The sequence below is a fragment of the Taeniopygia guttata genome, chromosome 1A, assembly GCF_048771995.1.
Source record: "Taeniopygia guttata chromosome 1A, bTaeGut7.mat, whole genome shotgun sequence".
NCBI classification, from domain to species: Eukaryota; Metazoa; Chordata; class Aves; order Passeriformes; family Estrildidae; genus Taeniopygia; species Taeniopygia guttata.
Genome location: NC_133025.1, coordinates 70162412 through 70185223, shown reverse-complemented (window position 1 = coordinate 70185223; position 22812 = coordinate 70162412). Strand labels below are relative to the sequence as shown.

Sequence of the window (22812 nt, the reverse complement as noted above, 5' to 3'; positions counted from 1 at the left end):
AACTTCACTGCAGGGTTCAACCACTGTTCTCAAAACTCAGGGGAGTTACTCCAGATTTACTGCAGCAATTCTGAACTCAAAGGCAGGCTATAAGGACCTAATAAAAGTAAGGCTGTATGCTATTTGAGATGGTCGAACCAGTACATCCTCCATCTGCATAACTGGATCCTTCTTAGTTACTGGAGTTGTTTGGAAAGGGCACAGTAAAGCTGGACACCTTACACCTGAAACTGAAAAATACAAGGAGATCTCTTTCAAATGTAGTCACACAGGTACTGTTCAGGAGGAGAAGTGACCCAGGAGTCACTCGCTGGTCTGTGTGTTAAAAAATTGGCTATGCAACAAAGCTGTCTGCCTTGCTTGCTGCAGCTCATCAAAACATAAATAGAGTGAGGCCACTGGTTGGATCTAAGCCCATGGGAGCCAGTGGTAGGGGGCTGCAGCCAATATGGTCCAGAGCAGCTTTGTTTAAAACTGGAAGAGAACCTGAACAGACATGACTGAGCTCTGACATTCCCTTGAATGCGGACACATCTCTGTCTGGAGCAGATCAGTCAGCTCTGTGTGCTTCAGTGCTCAGGGATGTCATGAGGTCGCAGAAGAACCATGGGGAAGGAACAGCAGAGGTATCTGAGGCAGAAGAGCTTTTCTTGTGACAGGATTTACTTGTATAAGATACCTATGTCCATTTTTTCCCCGTGAAGAGAGACAACTTCATGCCGGTCCTACAGCAGAATTCGAAGTGGCTTTAGAGATGAAATCAGTCTCTTGATTTCCCTCAGCATCGTACCATTTAATGGGAGTTACACCATGAAATGTAAAGCATTGTTTGTAGAATAGTCTATTGTGTATGTGCTGGGTACTCTCAGCATAGTTAATCCAGTGCTGCAGGAGCCAATGATGCAAGTGGTGTGGCTGGTAGTTTTTTTTTAAGGGTTGGATAATTTTATGACTAATAGTAATAGTTGCAACTATGCATGGTAAGAGAAGAGTAATCACAATTTGTGCTGCAGGGCATAAGCTGTCTTTCTGTAGGTCATGAGGACATTTTTTTTTTCCTTCTCTGTAAGGTAATACAGCTAAAGGTGCTTTTGAAGGTTGTTTTCTTCTGCCTTTTAAACATTAGATGTTGGCTGCTGGTCAAAGGCGGATTATCTGATGGGATGAGCAATGGCCTGATCTTCTAATTACTGAATTCCTACGTAAGGCTTTTATTTCCTGCACAGTGAGGTACTCTGCATATGCTGTGATTTTCAGAGAGCCTTTTTTTTGTAAGATGCATTTAAAGCCCCAGCTCTGGTCCCTAATTGAAACCAGCAGCATTCAGTAAGTTTGGACCATGTCTGCCTGCTGAGCAGCCCTAGGCAGGCCTCTGTGGTTTGTGTTCCATGCACAGGAACTGTTTCTCTGGCAGAAGGTCTTAGAGCTGAGTGAAAAAATTACAACAGATAATCTACCATATTTATTTCACTTTGTTTGCTTGTGCAGCTTGCAGGAGCAGATCAAAATCTCCTAGCATGTATTTGATATTGTTTAGCTGTTGTATGGGCACTGCTTTTTCTTTTTTATTTTCCTCATGATCTGGCTAAGGCTAGCCTTTAGGCAATCCAGGTCTGTTGTGAATGCTTGTAGGAAATTAATTAAAAACTGGCCATCTCTGAGTAAACCAAAACACAGTTTGAAAATATATTGGGATTAATTCTTCCAGGGTGGTTCAATCACTCAGAAAACTGGAAGAAGGCTACTTTAATTACTAAGATGAGTGGTAAAAAGAATCCTTTTAATGTTTCTGGTTGTGGCAGCTTGGTTTTACTCTGTTTGTTCCAAACTGTGTACAGCGCTGCACAAATGAGCAGCTGGGCAGTTTTGACCATTGGGCAAAATCCCTGGTGGGTGATGTTTTTGTTTTCAAAGAGCAAAAAATTAGAGAGAAAAATGGAGAACCTGACTTGGTTCTCCAGCTTGCAGTTTGCAGCACCACTGGTTAGAAAACATCCTTTTGATATAAAAGCAGAGTGAACTGGAGCAAGCTGCTAAAAAGAGAGAAAATACTCGGGATACTGAGTTGCTGTCCTGTATCACCTCTTTGACTGTAATTGCATTTTGGCATCTCATGGGTCCTATTTAAAATCTGCACATTGAGCTGCTGAACAAATGTGCTCGCTTGTGGTATTGAAGCAGTCAGGATTTCACTAGGGGTTTATTCTGATGTCTCATGTTCACCAGTACCACAGCCTCCCCAAATCCTGCTCCCATCAATCTTTTAGAAGTCATTGCTACATCTTGTCAGACTGGAGAGGGGGAAGGACTTGCTTTGCTGTGAGAAATGTGACCCTTCCCTGTAAGGAGCACTCAGAAGCACTGTAAGCACCCTAAGGAGCACCGCTATCCCCCAGGCCTTTGTAGCAGGTCAGGAGTCAGCTGGGCCATTTGGTGTCCATCACACTCAGCCCCTGCAGGAGCTCTGGGACCTTGCTGTAATGGTTTAATTGGTGCAGTCCTGGGTGAAAAGAATAGTTTATAATTTTTTTGTGTGTGACAGTTACTCTTTTTTTCTCCTCATCCTTGTTTCTTTCCTTAGATTAACCCTGGGATGAGTCATAAAATCGAATGGACTTTTGTAAGAAGCACCAGGCAGGGATGGAGCAGGGAGTGGCAGCCACACGGTGTTCTCCACTCGAGGTGTTGGCAGGAGGATGGGGCAGCTGAGGAGAGCATTTTGGCTCGGTCACCAACCTGCTTAGATGCCAACCTGTCCTGGAGTCAGTGCTGGAGCTTGACAAGGCAGCCCCACAGCCTGGCCCCTGCAGATGCCTGCTCCTTGCCTTGGGAGCAGGTGGATTGCTTACAGCCAGAGAACAGGAGATGAAAGGGAGAGGAGGGACTTGCTATCATTTATTAATGCTGTTGAGTTGTGCTTGTTTCCAGTTCTGTAAGACTGGGGCAGGACTTGCAGGCAGCTGACGAAAGAGGAGACAGAGCTCACCAGGAAACATGAGAGAGCTTTCAGGAGGAGTCTCAGGAGGGCCACTGGGAGATGGGAAGGTTTCTGTGCTCCCCCAAAATAGTCAGAGGCTGTAAGAGTCTGAGAGGGCAAGGGAGTGCCCTTGAGGGAGAAAAGAAAATAAATAAAAAGCATGGAGAGGTCAGCTGACAAGGGGTGGAAGAAACTGTACAGTCATCTTGTTATTGCAGAGTTGGTAGACAAAAATACGTTTTTTTTCCTCTTCTGTGATATTTCCTGTTTGCTAAAAATTTTAAGTTAGTGTTATGCCTGAGGTATATTTCCTCTCTTTTGTGCTAATGCTGGGTGAGAGCTTGCCTATACAGAGAGCCCACTACTTTGCTTGCATAAGTGAGCTCAGATTTTGTGAAAAAGATCTGTAAGACTTCCTGGGGTTCAATAGAGGGATAGGTTTTAGAAATATGTGAAAAATTTCTATGGAGTCTGGTGGAAAATTATGCATGCTCCGGTTTTTTGTAACTCTTCACAGTCTGTAGCAGGGATGAAGTTGTTGATTAGACTCTTCTTTTATTTGATATAACCCAAAATCGTTAGAAATGTTCAGAAAGGCTATCTCTCCACAAGGGCTGCTCACAGCAACTGAATGCTTTAGGGACCAGATTTCACTAAAGTTCTGGGACATGCTATGCTCCGTGTCTCTGGTTTTGTGACAGTCATGCTTTTGATCATATGCAAAGATGAATAAAAAATGTTGCTCTGACATTTCCAAATTATGCAGTTACAAGCATTTGAAGTTAAACCCAGTGAGGCTTACTTTGCCAGCTTCTGTGTTGCAGAGATCAGATTTTTTTTTAACTAGAAAGCAAGTTTTTTTCATATTTCTAATGAGGATCAGAGTGCCCAGAGGCCTGATTTTTCCAATAGAAGCAGTAGCATTTTTGTAACATATCTGTGTGAGCCTGAGTGCAGAGACCCTGTGAATCAGACTCTCCAGACAGGTATTTTTTGGTGTTTTAGAAAGTGAAATAATTGAGCCTCACAGTACTTCTGTGAATCAAGTTTGTTACTCTCACCATCAAATGTTGACTGAAAAATAGTTAAGGAGAGCATGCTGGCATTCAGGACACGCCAGAATTTACTCATTCCATATTTACTCCTCACAAGCTTTGTCCTAATCTTGCATTGGTGCTGCTGTTAAGGTTACTGAATTTTCAAACACCAACACAGCTGCTTTTCAAAAAGGGTGAAAGCCCCATCTTTGCAGTGCTATCTGAACCAGTGCTGAATGAGCACCTCATATTTCAGTCAGTGTTGTGAAAAGGTGTGACAAAACTCATTCCAGCAGCCCAGATCCTTAAAAGCATGTAAAGCCCAGTGTGTGATGTCTGTTGTGCAAGTGTCACTCCTGATGTTGGCTAGAAGAGTGAGGGTGTAGGAGAGCACACTGGGCCACCCTGAAGTGGTGCTGTCTTCATTTTGTGTACTGCACCACCAGATCTTCCTCTTGGCAAGAGCCAGGACAGCACAGAAATGAACCTGGTGGAGGTGAGCAATTTTGGTTTGCTGCCAGTTTACCTGTTAGCATGTTGCATCAGAGCAGGACTTATTTGGATGGATAAGCTCCTGGACAATAGACTGCTGAAATTCCCATTGCATTATTTTGGCATTAGCTCTCCAAGCAGAAGAGCATGTCTAATAGTGGCACTTATGTGTGTTATGAAATATAAAAGACAAAGCCCTAAAATCCTGCAGCAAACAGGATTTACTTTCTGCTCCATGTTTTATAGATCCTATGAAATTCCTATGATGTGGTAGCCTGGATATTATTCTGTGGTTGCTTTATTTGAATTTAAAAAAAATTCTTATCTCATTAATATAGTAGGGATATGAATAATAAACATAGGTTGCAAAACCTTATTCCTTCTGGCATTCAATCTCTTCTCTTTTGTCCCTCCATTCTCATTTTCCAGAATCACAATGGTTTTTGATAACAGATGTGAAACTTGCTATGAAGAAAGTTCATCTCTAATGGAGAGATGGAGAGCACAGAGTGAGAGAGGAAACCTCTCAGTATTCTTGCAAATTCTGAAGTAGTTAATTATATTGCCATTTTAGGCTAGGCTCTAAATAGACACATGTGTGGCTTGGCTCAAATCCCAGTACTTTCCCTTGGGACTTCTGCTTCCAAGGTACTTAAAGACAGGTTTTTCAAAAGTAATGAAGTTGTAAACTTTTGGGGTTGAGAGTTATCAGTGTATTTAGATGGCTGTCTGTCTTAAAACTACTTCACAAATTATTTTTGTCTTGTGTGGTGAACAGTCTGGAGTAAACTTGGAACAAGGCAAGTCGCAGCCTGGGACTTCAAGAGAGAAGACTTGGCCGTGTTCAGGGACCTGCTCCAGAGAATCCCATAGGAGGTGGTCTTAGGGAGCTTTGCAGGAAAGGATTTGGGGATTCTGGTGGAAGCTGCTTTAGGTGACAGTGGTGCTGCTGTGAGCAGGGGTTCAGAGCAGATGTTTTCCAGAGGTGCTGTCCAACCTCAGCCATTCTGTGCTTTAGTATTAGCATGCATTAAAAATATATTAAAAGTATTGAAAAATTAACTACCCTGGGCTATTTTTAGCACCCAGGAAGTCATAGACACAACACAGTCCTCACCTCCATCCCAGGAGACACTGGGCTGGGAACTTTTCCTATAAAACAGCACAGAAACTGCACTGTAATGTTTCAGAGCACCAGACCCGAGGTCTGATGCTCTCCCAGCAATGTAGAACTTGGAGCTTTGTGAGTGATTGGGGTGAGAGGAACATAGAGGACAGACAATAAACAACTTTTGGCAAAATGCAGGTGAGAGGACAGCTGCTCTCTCTGGCCTTCAGTTTTGGCAGAACATGCTAGAATTTTGGTTATTTTAATATATGTGATAGTGTAAGGCAGTGCACTCTTACCATTATGGAAAAGGACTCAAATTGAACAGTCAGTGGAGCTTGGTAGGAATCACACCAGGAGCCTGTGGAAAAGGTCAGCAGAACTTAGTAAAGAGACTGAGGAGAGTATTTGGATGAAATCTCAGGTCAGCATGTAAACAACCAATGTCAGATGGCATTTTCAGTGGACATTTATTCTGGAGCCAGTACAGGAATTACTTTGTGAGTTTCCTGTACTGAATTACACAAGAGGCAGATTAGACTGTTGTTAGGCTTTTGTTTGTCCTGAAGTTCATTAGCTGGATGAGTGCTGGGCAGTAGGAAGCCCTCTTCCTTGGCTTATGGAAATTTCCAGTGTGTTGGAAAGAAAATGATAATTTTGCAATCAGTCCTTGCAAGCCACCTTAAGCAGTTGGAGGGTCAGTTTTAATGCTCTGGTAGAAAGCTACAGCAAAGTTAAATATTGCACTGAAACAGGATAGCTCTGTGAGGCATGCTGGCCCAGCTCCAAGACAACTAACTCCGCTGTCTCCTGCTGGATGAAGGATCACCTCCTGGAAGCCCTCAGGAATGCCTGCTGGTGGCAGGGATTGCTTGTGGAAAACAGGGGCCCTGCAGCATTTGGCTTGCCCCTGCAGCCTGGGCTCTGGAAAGTTCAGCTACATCTCAGCTCATGAATGACTCTGAGATTGTTCTGTCTGGAGCAGAAGCTTAGCAGAACTCAAACCAGAAATTTCCCAGTAAATAATTTTTCAGTTCCCTGGAAGTTCCGAAAGAGCAGTAGAAATGGTTCCCCTGATTTTATGAAATTTAGGCCAGTGTGATAAAACACTGGACCTATCATACATGTTTTGTTAATACAGAAGGTAGCACAGAAATGAGTTAAATTTGTAATACAGCTTAAATGTCATTCACAAAGTACAGTGATGGCACAATTTTACAATCGTATTTCCACTATGTTAAAGCATTTTAATTTGTGTTTCCAACTCCCTGCTATAATAATAATAAAAATATGAATATATTTAAGCTGCATCACAATGGAAAAAAAAACCCAACAATCTGCAACAACTCAAACTCCCTACATAGGGAGAGAATGTTGGGAGATGTAGTATATAAGGGATTTTTCCCCTAAGAACGTGGATCTCTTGCAACTTGGTCTTCAGAAAGGATCTACACTTGGAATCAGCTAAGAATGAGAGATGCAGTTTAACAATTGCTGGCACTTCAGACAAGGAATATCTTCATCAGCTTCAAAACCCCTCTCAGTGAGGGACGTGCCTATGGATCAACTGAGAGCAGAATAGTTGCTTTGTTTCTTCTCTTTCTGCACTAAGTGCATGCATTAGTATTGCATCTACTTTGCTAAAGCAAACTGAATCTTTTCTGTCAGCTGTTAAAAAGTCCTTTAAACTACTTGAATCATAAACCTCCCTGATTCTCAGCTGTGCTGTGCCTCACACAGGGGTCTTATTTGTACTTCCTCTAATTGTATGTCTGCACATCTGCAAATGTGCTCATGGTGAGCAGGTGACAGCAGCACACTGGAGTCTTTTTAGAGGAAAGTTCAGGAATAGTGTTCCACGCACCAGCAAGGAGACAGAGCTGGGCAGGGCAGAGCCAGCCCGGGCAGGGGGTGGGGAGATATCGAACCGAGCCAGGCCTGGCTTGGAGTTTGGGGGTTGCCAATGCCCCAGGGCCCCCTCAGCTCGATTCCGGTCCCTCTCTGCAGAAAGGATGTCTCCCAACTCTGCCACCCAGAGCATCCCTCCTCCATCATCATCTCCCTCCCAGCTCCAATGGATTTTAAGGTCCTGGGATGCTAAAAAAAGAAAAAAAATAAAAAATTTAAGGCAAGATTTACAGAGCAAACTAAAATTGCTCTTCTTGCCTCTTCTTGTGTGGCGTCTCTAAAGTCATCTTAAGAAAGTTTTTAATTGGCAGACACCACATTAAAAAAAATAATCCCAAGTGAGAGTAAAGTCTGTCGCAGTTTAGCAAGTTGAAAATATTCAGCAATCTCAGTAAATCTTCTGTCAAACAATGGGATTTAGGCATGAGTGTTTTAGCAAACTAGGTCGCGGTAAATACAAGCTTTCTTTTTGTCTCTGTAGATGTATAGGCTGAATATCAGGGAAAGGTTTTTCACCCAGAGGTTGTTCAGGTACTGGAACAGTTCCCCAGGGCAGTGGTCACAGCTCCAAGCCTGACAGATCTCAAGGAGCATTTGGACAAGGCTTTCTGGGATTCTTGGGCCTGTCCTGTGCAGGGCCAGGAGTTGGACTTGATGAACCTTGTTGGGTCCCTTCCAACTCAGAATATTCTGTGATTCTGTGGGACAAAAAGTAGTTTCTGTGAACTCCTCCTGGTTCCCACTTCCTTAATTATTTTTGTCAAGTATGTTGCACAGGCTGGTTTGATATCCAAAGCTGGACATCGACGTGGGAGTTCAGACAGAGGAGAAACAATATTTCAGAATTTCGTATTTTGGAATTATGTCACTGGGTAAGAGCTCTATAAAAGAGTTTACACAACCCTGATTTTTCCTCATAGCAACCCATGTTGTGTAAATAAAGCTGTCCCAGAAGCAAGTGTGTGTGCTTTGCAGCCTGTCCCGTTGCACAGCATGCATTTGCTCTGAGGCAGGGTGCCTAATGGAAGGACTGGCAGCTTGTTTTGTCCATGTGGGTTTTGAGCCTGAGTCATGGAAGAGCTTGAGCATGCTCTTGCCCCTTAGTACTCTGAGGCTTGATATTTTTAGTCATAGGTACATAGGATTGTCCATTACTTATCAAAAGGTTAGCCCGTCTTTGCATGTTTTTCCGCCCTGACTAGCAGTTGGTATTTGATGATGATTCAGAGGAAATCAGTGTTACAAATCTCAGCTTTGCTAAACAGAGATGCTGGTGTCAGGTTCCATGCACAGTTCCATTGCAAAGACAGATGAAAGCTGACATTTGGGCTTAGAGATCAGATAAAGCTTTGAGCGTAGGTTTGGTGGTGTCAGCATCTGATGAGAAACTTCAGACGTTCTTGGAGAATATCCTGATTTTCCAGTTGCCTTTTGCTGCCATTTTAATCGATGTTTGATCATGTTTACAACAGCCTTCCAGTACCTAAAGGTAGCCCACAAGAAAGCTGGAAAGGAACTTTTGATGAGGGCATGTAGGGATAGGACAAAAGGCAGTAGCTTTAGACTGAAAGAGGGCAAGTTTAGATTAGATATTAGGAAGAAATTTGTCTCTGTGAGGGTGAGATGGTGGCACTGGAACAAGTTGCCCAGAAAAGTTGTGGATGTCCCATCCCTGCAAGTGTTCAAGATGAAGTTGGATGGGGCCTTGAGCAGCCTGGTCTAGTGATTTCCCTGCCCACGGCAGAGGGGTTGGAACTTTAAAGTCCCTTTCAGCACAAATCATTCAATGACACCTAAATCTGAACCAGAAGTTGTAATTTCAGATTTTGAATCAAAACTGTGGAAGTAAACTTATAAACAGGGATTGCATCCAGGTTCCTGAAATACTTGGGAGTGGTTTTAGAGCCTCATCTAAACCCCAGTAATTATTAGAAGAGCTTCATCTGACTCAAAATGCAATCATTGGATTGTTTCCGATGTGCCATACCTGGAGAGCAGTACCAGAGCAGCTCCTCAATCACTGCACTGTCACTTCCCCTTTGTTATATTGGAGACTTGTTATATTCCTGTGGGTTCAGTATTTATCAGTGTGTGTGCTGCTGGTTCCTCCTCAGCAGAGCTGTTGGAGAGCTTTTGTGTTGTCCCACAGTTTAGAGGTGCCTCTGTCTTCAGGGCTTTGTTTGATGTCGGAGCAAGGTGTCCCATGCGGAGCCATGGGCAGAACAGTCATTCTGCTGTCTTTCAAGAACACAGGCAATTTAAAGTAATTTAAACAAATCATAAGATATTTCTGGGGTGACCTGCAAGAGAGTTGGTTTAGCTCACCTCCTTGCCTTGAGGTCAGGTCAACCCTACCTGCACCATTTCTGGTAGATATTTGTCCAGCCCCTTCTTTATTTTCCTCTGCCCATAGTCATGTCCATAGTCTGCCTCCAGTTGCCACTGACACTGAAAGTGTAGGGGAGTAATTTCGTTGCAATGCTCTCAGAGACCGTGGATGTAACAATTTCAGCAGTAGTGAGTTACTGCTTTTGAGATGAATTCAGGGGAAGAAAATGCTTGCAGCAGCTTTGAGCAAAATAGCAAATCTAAATGGCGAGTAGAGATGTAAGTAAAGTGTGGGGATTTTTCTCATGGAAGTAGTGAATGGCATTTTCTGCAGCACAAAGTTCCACAGACTGAAAATCAAGCTGCAAGAAGATATTTTGGGAGTGCTGCATCTGTGTGGAAGGTATTGATTCTTCACGAAAATCCTCACCCAAGATAAAATTAATACATTAGCTATGTTTGATAAAGCAGTAACAGATGTTGACTTGAAGGTGTGTTGCTCAGTTGATGTTCAGCTTCACATCCTAGACAGCTCCTGTTTTTAAATAAAAAAGGTCTTGGGAAACTCTTTAGGCAGTCTGTTGCTGCAGCGTTGGATCACTTGAGAAAAATGCACTTACCAAAGCGTTCTGAAAGCTTTGTGGATTACCTTGTTGAGCTCTCTTGGGCACAGTCCTGTTGCAGAAAGAAAAACAGATAGCAAAGACTGCTGAGCTTAAAATTGCTGTATTCTTTCTTGATTTTTGTACGTACGTCCCCATGCTCAGGGGAGGGAAGCTGCCTACGTATGTTACATCTTATTAATTGCATTTTTTTAGCTACTGTGGACATGAAAGCAACAGATCTGTTGGTGGTAGAAAGCACTTCAGAAACATGAATCTCTTTGCAGAATCAGTCCTCACTGGTGCTCATGATGATGCAGTATTTATGAATTAGAGCAGGCAGGGAGCCTGCCAGGTCTGTGTACAAGTGCAGTGCCTGTGGTGTGTTGAACTGAGGTACTGATAAATGGAGGCAAATTTCAGCTTTAAATAGCTTGTTACCTCAACAAACAGGCCTTTGATGCCTATCCTGTCTCTAAGGACACAGCTTCATCAGTGCCTCCAAATGGTGGGGAGAGTGCCAGGAATACTACTTGCAGTGATCAAAAACAGGTGGAACATCTGCTTTTCGTGGCAGTCACCTTGAGGTTTAGGTAGGAATTTTTCAAGTTGCTACTATTATTTGTATTAAAAACTAAATAAGGCAGATGGCAGAGTATGAGTCAGCTGTTGAGGATGTGCTCTCTGGGAGTGAATTGGTAGAAACCCATGCAAATGTTTCAGGATTAAAGACATTTAAGACATTTTTAAAACAAAAATAATGCCTAATGTTGCAGTTCACCATCAAAGTAGCAAATTACTTTTACTTTAAAAGCAGGAATAAAAATCAAAATCTAGCCTGGTATACAAAACATCTGACTCTGTGTTCCTCTCACAGCCTGCTGGTTTTACCAAGTGCTCCACGTACTGAAGTTCGAGCAAAGGCAAACCTCACACCAGTAAATGTTTCGATGCAAATCCCATGAGTTGAAGACAATGACTGGCAAAAGACTGGCTTGGTAAATGTGATTCCATGATGAGAATTATTCAAATACCTTTGTTCTTGGCATGACTGGAATCAACCCTCTTTGACTGGCTGTAGCTGTTTTGAGAACTCTATAGCTGTGCCTGAAGACTGTAAAAGCCTTCAGGCACAGCTATAGAGTAAAAGAGAAACTGCTTTTGACGGCAATATTGTACAAAGAGGCAGACACAGAGGCAGCCTGTGTGCAGCACAATGTCTCGGGGACAAGAACACCATAATTGCAGCACAATTGCCATGTTCTGTAAATTGACCAGGGGAACTTGCCAGCAGTTAAGGATTTTAACTGCACAGTTATCCTGGCCATAATGTTAAAAATATATTTTATGATTTAAGAGCTTCTGTATGTGTTTTATGTGGTTTAAGATGGCCCATGGAATACTGCAAGAGGGTAAGAGACTAGCCAGCATTTCTCCCTGCTTTGCTGCAGAAGTTAGCAATGCCAAAATAATGGGCTTTTATCTCATGCCGCTGAATGCAGCACTAGGTGCTCTTCTGCTCAGCCTTCATTTGAGCCAATATTTTCTCCTTCCCCTGAAAAACAGAGTGCTCTGCTCTTCCCCCTTCCTCAGTCTAATCCTTCAGGATTCCTCAGTGGAGGAGAGGGAGAGGAGAGATTAAGTTGCCTGTTTAAAGAGATAAGGATGGGCAGAAGACAGTGGGCTCTTGTGGCCTCAGGCAGGGGGTTATGGCTGCACAGCCAGAGCTGTGGCTGGGCACCTCAGCTGCCTGCATGCTCACCTTTCCATGCTTGCATCAACTCCTGAACCTCCTGTGCCTTCAGCGTGGAAAGTGCAGACAAGCAAGAGTTTACAGTAGTTTTGCTCTAGTACTTTCTAGGTTGAAACAGTGGCATTTCTGGAGCTGACATAGGAGCTCAGCCCCGTATGTTTGCAGGATAGTGCAGCTACACGATGGTCTTTCTCATTCAAATCCAGTATTGCACCTCCATATATCATATCCTCACTGAGCTTTCAGACAGCAGGCAATATTTGCTAGATAATTGTGTGGTTTTAATGATTTAACTAGGGCAGTAGAAAATTTTAATGACAGAAGCAAGATTTTAATTATATTTTCTGTGAAACCAGTTAGTGCCCCAGCCATTGTTTATCAGTTCCTCACTTACTGCATAAAATACATTTCCTGTACCTAGAGGGGAACAGCAGCAAGGTATTATTTGTGGGTGAGTCTGGCAGTGAGACTGCATTAGGTAGTTAATGTCTGCTGATTTTCCTCTCCTTGGGAAGGAGAGGAAAATCAGCAGACTCTACCTTTTCCTCCATCATACTTCAAGTACCTTTAATGTTCGGCAGCTTATTGTCAGTTTGCAAAGCCATTCACATAGCAGTGAATCAGAGTTGCACCTGGAGGAAGAATGGAGTAATTTATTTCTGCACACAAGGTTCCTAACTTGAGCTTTGTCCCTGGAGCTGGTCAGCAATCTTATTTGCAAGTTCTGCACTAACCAGAAGTAGAACTGTTACTCCCTCTGTAACAACTGGGTTTCATGCTCCTTGAATCCTGTTAACTGCAGGAGTGGTGTTCCAATCCTGATCTGAGGACAAGAAGTTCACTCTTTTCTGTCTATCCTTTTAATTGACCTAAATAAGTATCCAGAGACTTCCTTGCCCTGGCCCTACCCTTGAATTGGGGTTTTTGTTACTTTCTCTGGCCCTCTCCGTGATGACCTAATCACCTGTATGTCCAGAAATGGTTTGCTGTCTCTCTTCACTGTATCCTTCACCCACATTTCTGTTTGTAGAAGGTCAGATTACACCTCATCCTCATGATTTTTGCACTTGGTGTTGTGGGACTGTGTTGGTGTGTGTGGTAGGCCAGGAGATGGGCGTTGCTTCCTCTGCAGAGTGGCACCAGCTGTAGGGTTTGCTCTGGTGTGTGAAATGCATGTCAAACTTCCTAAACACCATCTTATGTTCAGTTTCAAGCAACCTTCACCAGCATCTTTTGGACTAGTATGTTTGCAAGGCACCTCGGAGTAATGTCTGGGGGTATTGGGTATTGCACCTGCATACCTGTTCAGCCAGGAGGAGCACTAGGAAAGACCTCCAATGATGCTGAAGTCCCATGGAATAACAGTAAGTTGAAAATATTCAACTAGGATAAGAGGAGAAATAAGACCATCCAAGGGAAGCTAAAACATCAAGCCACGGTGAGGGGTCTGTGGATGATGGGGGTAATGAAGAACAATGCCCTTCTTCATTCCTGCCAGTTTCTTTCTTGCCCTATCCTTTCAACAAAAAGAAGAGGAGAAGGGTCTCATAAGAGGGAAAATGCTTTTGTGCAAAACAGTCTGTAGACCTGCTCTTTCCTGAGGCTGCTGAGTGAAATAATTTAGCAGGGTTATAAAAGGGCTAGCTAGAATGTGGGTGTTAATAGCATTTGCAGCTATGTAAGCAGCAGTAACAACAGCAGAATAATCAAATCTCATCTTTCAGAGGGGAGGTTGATCACCTGAGTGGGTCTGGGATTTCCTCTTGCACCATTGCCAGGTATCTTCACCGGCTAATTGAAATATCAAGTGCTATCTGGGGCTGGGGGCATGGCAGGATGGATCTAATCTCTGAACACACAGAGCAGCTCTGGTCACACTCCTGCCCCAAGGCCTGATAGCTCCCTGGGTACTGCTGGTTCTTATCTCTGCCTGTGGCTTTCTGCTTTTTTTTTTTTTTTAAATTCTTTTTCCTCTTGAACTGAGCTTCAAGTGCATTGTTCTGTCAGAGTCATAACTGTTGGGTGAGATCTCTTCATCTCCACTTGCAGCTTCCCTCGCTGACTTTTAACCCAAGAGCAGTAAAAAGCATGGCTGAAAAGAGGCAGACATGGTGTTCATACCTGACCGGACCCTAGGCAAGAACCATCTCCATCTTATTTTCTCTTGGTACAGCTGTCCTGTCTCTTAATGATTGATTCACTGGAGCTGTGGGCAACTGGCTCCAGACTGGCTGCCTCATGCAGGGGCTCTGCTGTAGGATGCAGCATCTTTTTCAGCCTCCTCTTCAGCTTCTTTGCCTTTTCTTTGTATTCACCTGCCTCTTATTTCCAGTAGGAAGCTCAGGTCCTGGGGGCTTCCCATCATGAATCCAGAGGCCCTGCTGGGCATTTGGATCCTCAGCAGGGTCTGCCAGCCAGCCTGATGGGAACAGCGACAAAAAGGATCACTTTTCTCTGAAGAAGAACCACCTTCATGGCTTTGGTTGATCCCTGTGAGGGACCATTGGGGTACAAAAGTAGAAAGAAAGATGGACCTCTGCTTGTAGACAGATCGGACTGATGCCAAAGAGGGGGACATACGTGGCTGCAAGTCTGGCTGTTACTTCTGGCAAGCTGTGCCTGCATCAGTGCTGCCTTCCTTTGAAGTGTTTGAGGTGAAAAAATAGATTTGGAAAACAACTGGTGTGCTTCGGGAGTGGTGGGAAATGCTTTGGGAAGTGAAGCCCAGAAGAGAGAAAGGCAAGCTGTCTCATGTATCTGTCTGACAGGCTGATGGCAGCAATGCCTGGCCCAGCATCTTTTCCTGACTTTGAGACAGGCTCTTCCCAAGCCTTTGATTCTGCCTTTATGGTTTTTCTGCCTTTTCACATCGTAGCCAGAACTGGTTTTGTGGAGGGACTGGAGCAAAACCATCAAAACTAATAGTTCTGGGCTTCCTTCTTAGCAACGCTGAAGTGTTTGCTGAGGTGTTTTATTTCTTGACTCCTGCTTTTTTTCTGGGCGTGGGCTTGTTGACTTTAAGTAACCATCAGAAGAGTGCTTGAGCTAGTGGGCAGTGCTCAGGGAGAGCTTGAGGACAGGCTGAACCTGTGGTAGATCACCTTGCCCATGTACTCCTGGGACAGGGCAGTGGAAGTGGCCTCAGGGCTCCCCTCTCCAGCTGTCACAAGGCCATGTCTTGAATCCTGTGACATGCTGTGGAGGAAACCTTGGTGAGCAGTTGGCCTAGGGAGGTGTTCTGGTGGAAGCTGTGGGAGACCTGAATTTTCTGTGGTTTCCTCCCTTTAGTGGGGAAAGCATGGGCAAAACCAGGTCCTTCTTCAAGGGTGTCCCGTGGAGACCTCCAGGGAAAAGTCAATCTTTCAGAAGGAACTGGTGTGCCAAGAACTTTCCATAAGGGGAGTGTTGATCCTATTATATTCTGAAAATCATTTCCTACCATGCTGGAGAATTGGCTTGTCAAAGCACAAATTACCCAGCAAGGAAATCACTGCCTCCAGATTAATTCGTAGCTCCTTTGTCTGTTCTGTGCTTGGCTGATGTGTTAGGTAAATATTTGTACAACACAGAGAATTGCCTCCCTTTCTTCTCTTTTCCAAGGGTCAGAGAAATGTCAGCCATTGGCACGTCTGTGCAGCCAGGCTTCTGTGTTTGCTGGGAGGCAGGCTCCATGCCAGCCATGGAACAGCCAGAGTGGCTGGCTGTCCTGGCCAGCAGCCCTGCCCAGAAGAGGCAGGTTACTGATGCTTTGTCCTGAGCTTATTCCAAAGGGCAGTGAAGTGCTGAGTTGAACAATGAAACCAAATGACCTCTCCCCTCTGCACACAGGAAAAAAACCTCCTGCTCTTGGTGTCTTCCCTCTGTGATTTTCTAGGGGTGAACTGACTTCTGTTGCCTAATTTTTTTCTTTTTTTCCTGATTTATTGATTCCTCTCTAGCCAGCTGTGCTTCAGTGATCCTTGTGGCTCCTTTGCAACTCAGGATACTCTACACTTCTATGGGTCAATTCGCTGAAAAAAAAGCCTGCTGTTCTCTCCCACTATTATAAGGAGCCCTCAAAGTAGCAAGTGCTGAATTTCACATGAACTACAAAATCTGTTTCAGCCCCATTCCAAGTGGGGCCGTGTGTCCAGTTGCGGGACACTCACAAACAATAGTTTCTGCCTCATTGCTCTGAACAAGGGGGAAACTCACTAGTTATACATAAAATTATATAGAGACAAAGGAATTTATCCTTTTTTTCCCATGACAGTCAGTCCATGACGCATAAGTTGTGCTTAGCTGCATTTTTCAGTAGGTTACTCACTGAGTAACGGAAAATCTTCTGCAAAAGATAAATATTGACCTTGGTATTTTTAGTCATAAATTTAAATGCATAGCTTCAAATCAGAATCTGAGGGTGAGAAGATCTTGATCAGAAATCTGTGACTGTTCAGCATCTAACAGACCTGAATGAAACCCACACATCCAAACCAACACCCACATCAGGAAAGGAGGACACTCGAGTTGGCTCTTAGCCTTGTCTCTCGCTTGAATCTCTGACTACTTTCATGTTTTTTCACATTTTTTTGCATTTTCTTTTTGTTAATTGCCCCCCTTTGATCAGCACACCGCAGGAGGCAGCTTTCTGCTCACCTCTGCCAGACCCTATGGGACCCAGATTCAGGAGCAAGTAGAGGCAGAGTTTTTCAAGCCTATTTGTAGTTACAATAACTGGCCAAGAGCTTAGCGCAGCCAGGGAGGGGGATCTGGCAAAGGGCTGTTTGTGAATTCTAGTTGCGGGGTGGTTTGGGGTTTGCCTTGGCCTCTGTGCAGCCCAGAGAATTTGGGGGATGATCTAAGCTCTGTGGCTTGTAAAAGCCCCCTTCAAAGCAAGCAGATGGAACATGCTCCTGCCTAAAGCACAGCGAGTCTCTCGTGCTGCTGATTGGGTGGGCAAGGTGTAGGTAGGTGGACTTGGTGAAGATTGGTGTGCTGCCTATGGAACAGCAAGTGTTTCCCCAGCAGTTCTTCCCCCCTCAGGGCTTGTTCCTGCCACTTCTGGCTGTAGGAATAGTGTAGAAGGCTCAGACCATTCATATAAACACTCAGACTTGAAGCTGTTAGGATGGTTCCCTGTTTGGGCTTCCTAGAGCTTTGGGGATGATTTCCAGTTGTAAAGAAAATGGGAGAGAGCTGGCTGCTCTCCCTGGTGTGTGGGTAGTGAGCTGGTTTGCCACCAACCTGGGAGAAGCCAGGGCTGATGGAGGTTTTGGAACTTGCCACTGAGGCTGGAGCTGCTGTGTGGCGTGGGCACAGCACTGAGCTGCTGGCAGGTTGGTCATTTAGTGGCTAAGTGCCAAAATGTTTATCAGATCTGAGAGCCACATAGTGTAAGGCACTGTAGCACTGCTGGGAGGTCTGAGCTCTGCTCACCAGCACTGTCTCATTAGTGATGGGGCAGCAGGCACAAGGTTGTGCTGCATCTGCTTGCCTTTGTTCCTCCTAAACCCAGGAGTCGCTGAAGTTTTGGAAGGAAATCAGAATTGATCCCGACTTTTGGATTGAGCAGAATGAGAGGAGAAGGGAGTTTCAAATGAAGTTGCTTTGAACCTGGAAGGTGACTTCACTTGAATAGCAGTGTCCTTACCTGCATCACTGCCAATATTTTAGGCATGGCAGAAGAGTATCCATAATATCCTTCAAGAAAAGAAAATTGAAGATTTTCTTGTGAAAATAGGAGCATAAAAGAATAATACTATTTTGATGTTTAAGCTAATTATTAATCTAGTTATTCTCTTTTCTTTGGCAGTGCTAATTGATAAAAATTTATATTCTTTAGTTTGACTACTGGGATTATCTGAGTAATCTAAAAAATGTTCTTAGTCCTGTGGTGATTAATGAAATCTATGATATCTATTTTAGAACTATGATGAATCTTTAATTTAAGTATTAAATTACTAAGAAGGAGGGAAGAGCTTTTAAGGAAGATACAGGCAATTTTTCTCTCTGTGCCAGTCTGCCAACTCCAAGCAACATAAAACAAGTCCGTGTCTCTGCTGGACCATTTCAGACTCCGAGAGGTCTCTCAGCCTTGTAAGACCAGTTCATACTGGTGACTGCCACGTTTTCTTTTTTTAACCCTGTTCCCTGACACCTTTCTGTTTCCTCTGTACAGGATACGAAAGCTGGAGGGAGCTTGCTAAGGTTCTGTCAGACACCAATGTCCCAGGTGCGGACACAAGCCTTCAGCTGGACTATCCACAGAAGCTGGGACACCAGGTGAGGCTGGTTGGGCTGCCTTCTGAGCATGCAGAAGGGCAGCCCTTTCTTTCTGATGCTGGCCCCAAGAGACAGCTCTCTCTTCACACAGGGGAGAGAACTTGCCACAGGGCAAAATCTGAGCTGACTCACAACCTGAAACTACAGTGGCTCCACTGCAGTCAGTCAATTAAGTTATTTTAGATGTACCAAGCTATGGCAGTGGGATGAAGCTGCTGGCTGAGCTTGTGGCACAGGAAGGCAAGATAGAAGCAGAAGTGAAAGGCCAGGACAGAGTTCATTGCTCTCCAGTAAAGTCTCGGTACTATTGACTCGAAGCACTGCTGGAGGAGCATTTGCTTGGACATTTTTGAAACATAGATGGGAAAAAAAACCCAGAGAATGACCTAAGTTTTAACTCTGTGCTAAAGTTAACTCTAGCAATACTGGTATCCTTTTCCATCAGCAGCTCACCATGTAAATGTGTTGTCAAAAAAGCCAGGGAGCATTTTCACCCTGTTTACATCCATGTTATCGGGCCTGTCCTTTGGAAAGGGAGCTTGAAAACTTGTTTTATTTTCTCATATCTTCTAGTGATGAGGTTTGAACCCTCTTGTAGAGCTGCTATAGAACCACCTTGTACATGTCAGTGCCATGCCATTATCGGGTTATTTTGACTTTTCTCTACTTGTATTTCAGATCCAAGAGCTGCAAATAAGTGGGAGGAATAAATCAAATTATGCAGCTGTTGACAACTCTGTCCCATGGATGCCGGAGGTGGGTGCCTTTCTCTATCGTTTTGAGTGAGGGAGGTTATGGCTAGAGACCTGTACAGCAAAAAAGAAAGGCAGGGATGTATGCCTGGGAATTAATTCACTTTACTAGAAGTCTACTCCCTATCACCTCCCTGCTTAATGGCACTTACAGACCTGAGTAATCATCCAGAAAGACTGGAGTGTCCAGATTCCAGATAATTCGGTGTCTCCACAACTCCTCAAGGCTCCAAGCATCCACCCACAATTCTAGGCAGCCCACTACCTGTGAACTTTATTCAGGGCTGGGGTGTGTAGGGCCAGTCATTCAACAAGCAAATACATGACTATGGCACACAGAAGTGTCACGCTGCTCTGGCTTTTGCCATCCAACCTCTGCATGTCATAGGTGGAGATTTCTCCACTTCAGTGGCACTTCCATGAACAGAGACCCTCTCTGGTGACCCTTGCAGGCTGGGGTAAACACTCCCTTTGTTTCCTTCATGCCTCAATTATTCTTTCCTCCCCCATTCCCTTATCTCATCATTCCTCTTCAGATAAGGGAGCAATGCAGCCTGCTTCTAATGAGAGGGACACCAGCCAGGGGGCATTTAGTTAATGGAGCCAGCTCACTAAATTCCTCAGGATTAGAGACCTGCACAAATTAAGGAGCCTCTGTGACTCCCCAGGGAATGGAGCAGGCTGCTGGCCCTGCACGCAGGTCTCCAGATCTCATTGGTAATGGAGTAGAGTGTATCCATCCAGCCACAGCAAGGAGCAGTTCAGGTCCCTGCAGCCTGAGCCTCGGCTTTCCTGGCAGCAGCCAGCATCAGCCACCTTCCAGTGCCCAGAACCAAATCAGGCCATTGAGCTGCTCTGCGTCAGAGTGTGGGTTCTGGAGTGCTGGTCCCAGCTGGAGCCTGGGGTCTTCTCCAGCTGCAGGGCCTTGCAGGCAGGGCTGCCTCCCAGATGAGCAGCTGCTGGCCAAGAGCCAGCAGGATGGCAGGGGCAGGGCCCAGGGATGACACTGAGCATTTGCTGCTCCCCTCTCTCACAGCACTGGGTGATACAGGCTCTGTGTGGTACCTCTCAGCTTCCCTGAAGCTTTGCCCTGTGTCTCTGGTCCCCTCCCTAGAGATTTCCCAAAGCACATGAATCTGGAGAGTGGCCAGCTGTGGTGTGCAGTGAGCCTTTACCAGGTTAGAGGTGCAGCTGGTGGCTGTGGCCTGGACACTTTTCTCTTTGGCTGTATAAGGCAAAATTTCCTGCCCTTGCTGCAGCACTGTGTATACCCAGAGGGTCACCAGAGTGCCCCTGACTGCAAACAGAGGCCAGTGGTTCACCAGTACCAGCTGCAGGAGGTGGAGAGCGATCCATGGACACAGCTCTGTACAGAGCTGCTTGCTGTCCTCCTAACCACCAACCAAAATTTCTCCCAGCCTGGGGATTAAGTTTTTCTGTGGCTCTGCCCAGATTAATTACCCTGGTCTATAATCCCATTGCACCCTTCCCACAGCATCTCTAATAACTTAATTGCAGCCTGTTTCCTGGGGTGAGAGGCACCAGGTTGCCTCACACAGGTCAGGGAGCTGGGCTTTGTTTGAATAGAGAGGCATATTCCTGAAAAACATAAATAATTAACAGGGTTTCAGAGTGAGCTGGCAGCCAGTATTGCCAAAAAAGGACAGGTCTCAATTTTCCTCTCTCAGTTTCAGGATATGCTATAGGCAGCTTAAGTCTTCAGCCTTGGATAATGTGGTAGGAAAGTGTGCTCATTGGAAATCCCAAACTGAAGTTTTGCTCTGGCATCCGGGGGAAAGGAGAATTCACCCTTGCTCCTGCTTCCTCAAGATGCCTGTGCATGTGATGGTTGGTATCCTGTCACTTCCAGGCACCAGAGCAAAGTCTTCCAGCTCCCAGCATCACACACTGCCTGCTCAGGTTGGAGAGATGTGGGGTGTTTCATTTCATTAATTCAGAAACGTGCCTGGCTGTCGTCAGGGCAAACCTGTGCTGCAGGATATAAGTGTCAGCATTTGACGCTGTTCTAGGTGTGGGGAGGGCTTTCAGAAAAGTGTCTGGTTAGCCAGGCTGTTCTTATTTACCTCTGCAAAATGCTGTGAGAGGAGAAAGGTCTGGGCAGTCCTGGGGTGCATTTAAAATGTCCTTTCCTCTTTCATGTCTGCACAGCCTCAGGACTTCCTTCTCTTTGCAGGGAGGTGTGAGGGATGTCCAGGAGCACAGCCCCTTGCAGGCAGCACCTGTAGAGTTGCACAGGTGCTGCACAAAACCAAAGCATTGTGCTGGAGTGTTGTCTTGCTACCAAACCTGTCCGAAGAGGAAGCATCCTTTCCTGAGAGGACTGAAAGACAAAAGCTATTGCTGCTCATTCTGTCTCTGCTGATGCCCCTTCCTTGTCTACTTGTGCCCATCCAGACAGGGAACTGTCTTGCTAACTTGTCTTGATGGATTCCCCCAAGTGCCCAGCACAGCAGAGCGTGCCGCCAAGCCCAGCTGCTGGCTGCTGAATGTCACCCAGTCAGGGGAGCTGGGCCAGGCAGGAGGAGGGGCTGCAGCCACTCTGAGGAGACAGAAGAGTCTTACAAACTCAGGAGTTTCTAGTTGCCAGCACAGTGTTGCCTTTCTTCTGTGGCTCAGGCCCTCTGTGTGCCCTGTTTATCATTCCCTGGGCTGCGTGCAGCTATGCAGCTGATTTGCCTCTGTGATGCCAAAGCTGCCCAGGATTAAATTAGGAAAGCTTCTCTTCTCCATCCTGCTCCAGTTACAGGGCAGGAGGTCGTGTCTCTCTGCTGCAATTCTCTCAGCTTTGCTGCTTGCCCAGATCTTTCTTCTCTGGTCTCCTTGCTCAGCAGGACCCCTTCAGTGTGTGGTGCCACTCTCCAGATAGTTTTGACATGGTAGCGTTTGGGCTAGCAAGAGCTCTGGGTTGTCTATGTTCCTGATCCTCCTCTATGGTCAGTTCTTGTAGCAGGGGCTGATAATCTAACATTTCTCACTAGAAGGAAGCAGAAATACCAAAGTCTTTTACTGCAATGCTACGACTGCAGACAGGCATTTTTCCAGCATGCTCAGCAGGGAGAGTTAAGCTGGGGCTCAGGCCAGCCACGCTCACAGAGCCCTGAAGGGGCATAACTGCATCAGTGCCAAGCAAGGGCCATGTCCAGCTGTCCCCTCCCTGCCCTTGTAAGGGTTCAGCTCGCCCTTCCTGGGACAGCGGTGCCCTGACGCTGTCCTCAGAGGGTGTCAGCCTCCTTGGTGAGAAGAGCTCAGGTGCTGTGCTCCAGGGCATATTCACACTGAGCTGTGCTCCAGGGCACACTCACACTGAGCTGTGCTCCAGGGCACGCTCACACTGAGCTGTGCTCCAGGGCACGCTCACACTGAGCTGTGCTCCAGGGCACACTCACACTGAGCTGTGCTCCAGGGCACACTCACACTGAGCTGTGCTCCAGGGCACACTCACACTGAGCTGTGCTCCAGGGCACACTCACACTGAGCTGTGCTCCAGGGCACGCTCACACTGAGCTGTGCTCCAGGGCACACTCACACTGAGCTGTGCTCCAGGGCACACTCACACTGAGCTGTGCTCCAGGG

At 45.5% G+C, this 22812-nt stretch overlaps 1 protein-coding gene across 3 annotated transcripts in view; it reads left to right on the top strand.

The window, feature by feature from the left end:
* Positions 1 to 22812, top strand: part of B4GALNT3 (beta-1,4-N-acetyl-galactosaminyltransferase 3) — a 63169-nt gene that overhangs the window by 18557 nt on the left and 21800 nt on the right. For 2 of the 3 annotated variants that reach the window (XM_072923906.1, XM_072923905.1), the window contains exons 2-3: positions 18363 to 18466; positions 19145 to 19222. In XM_072923906.1, coding sequence (XP_072780007.1) covers positions 18363 to 18466; positions 19145 to 19222 — 182 coding nt within the window. Of the gene's footprint in view, positions 1 to 18362; positions 18467 to 19144; positions 19223 to 22812 lie in introns of those variants that run through there. The other variant, XM_072923908.1, reaches the window with a different exon arrangement.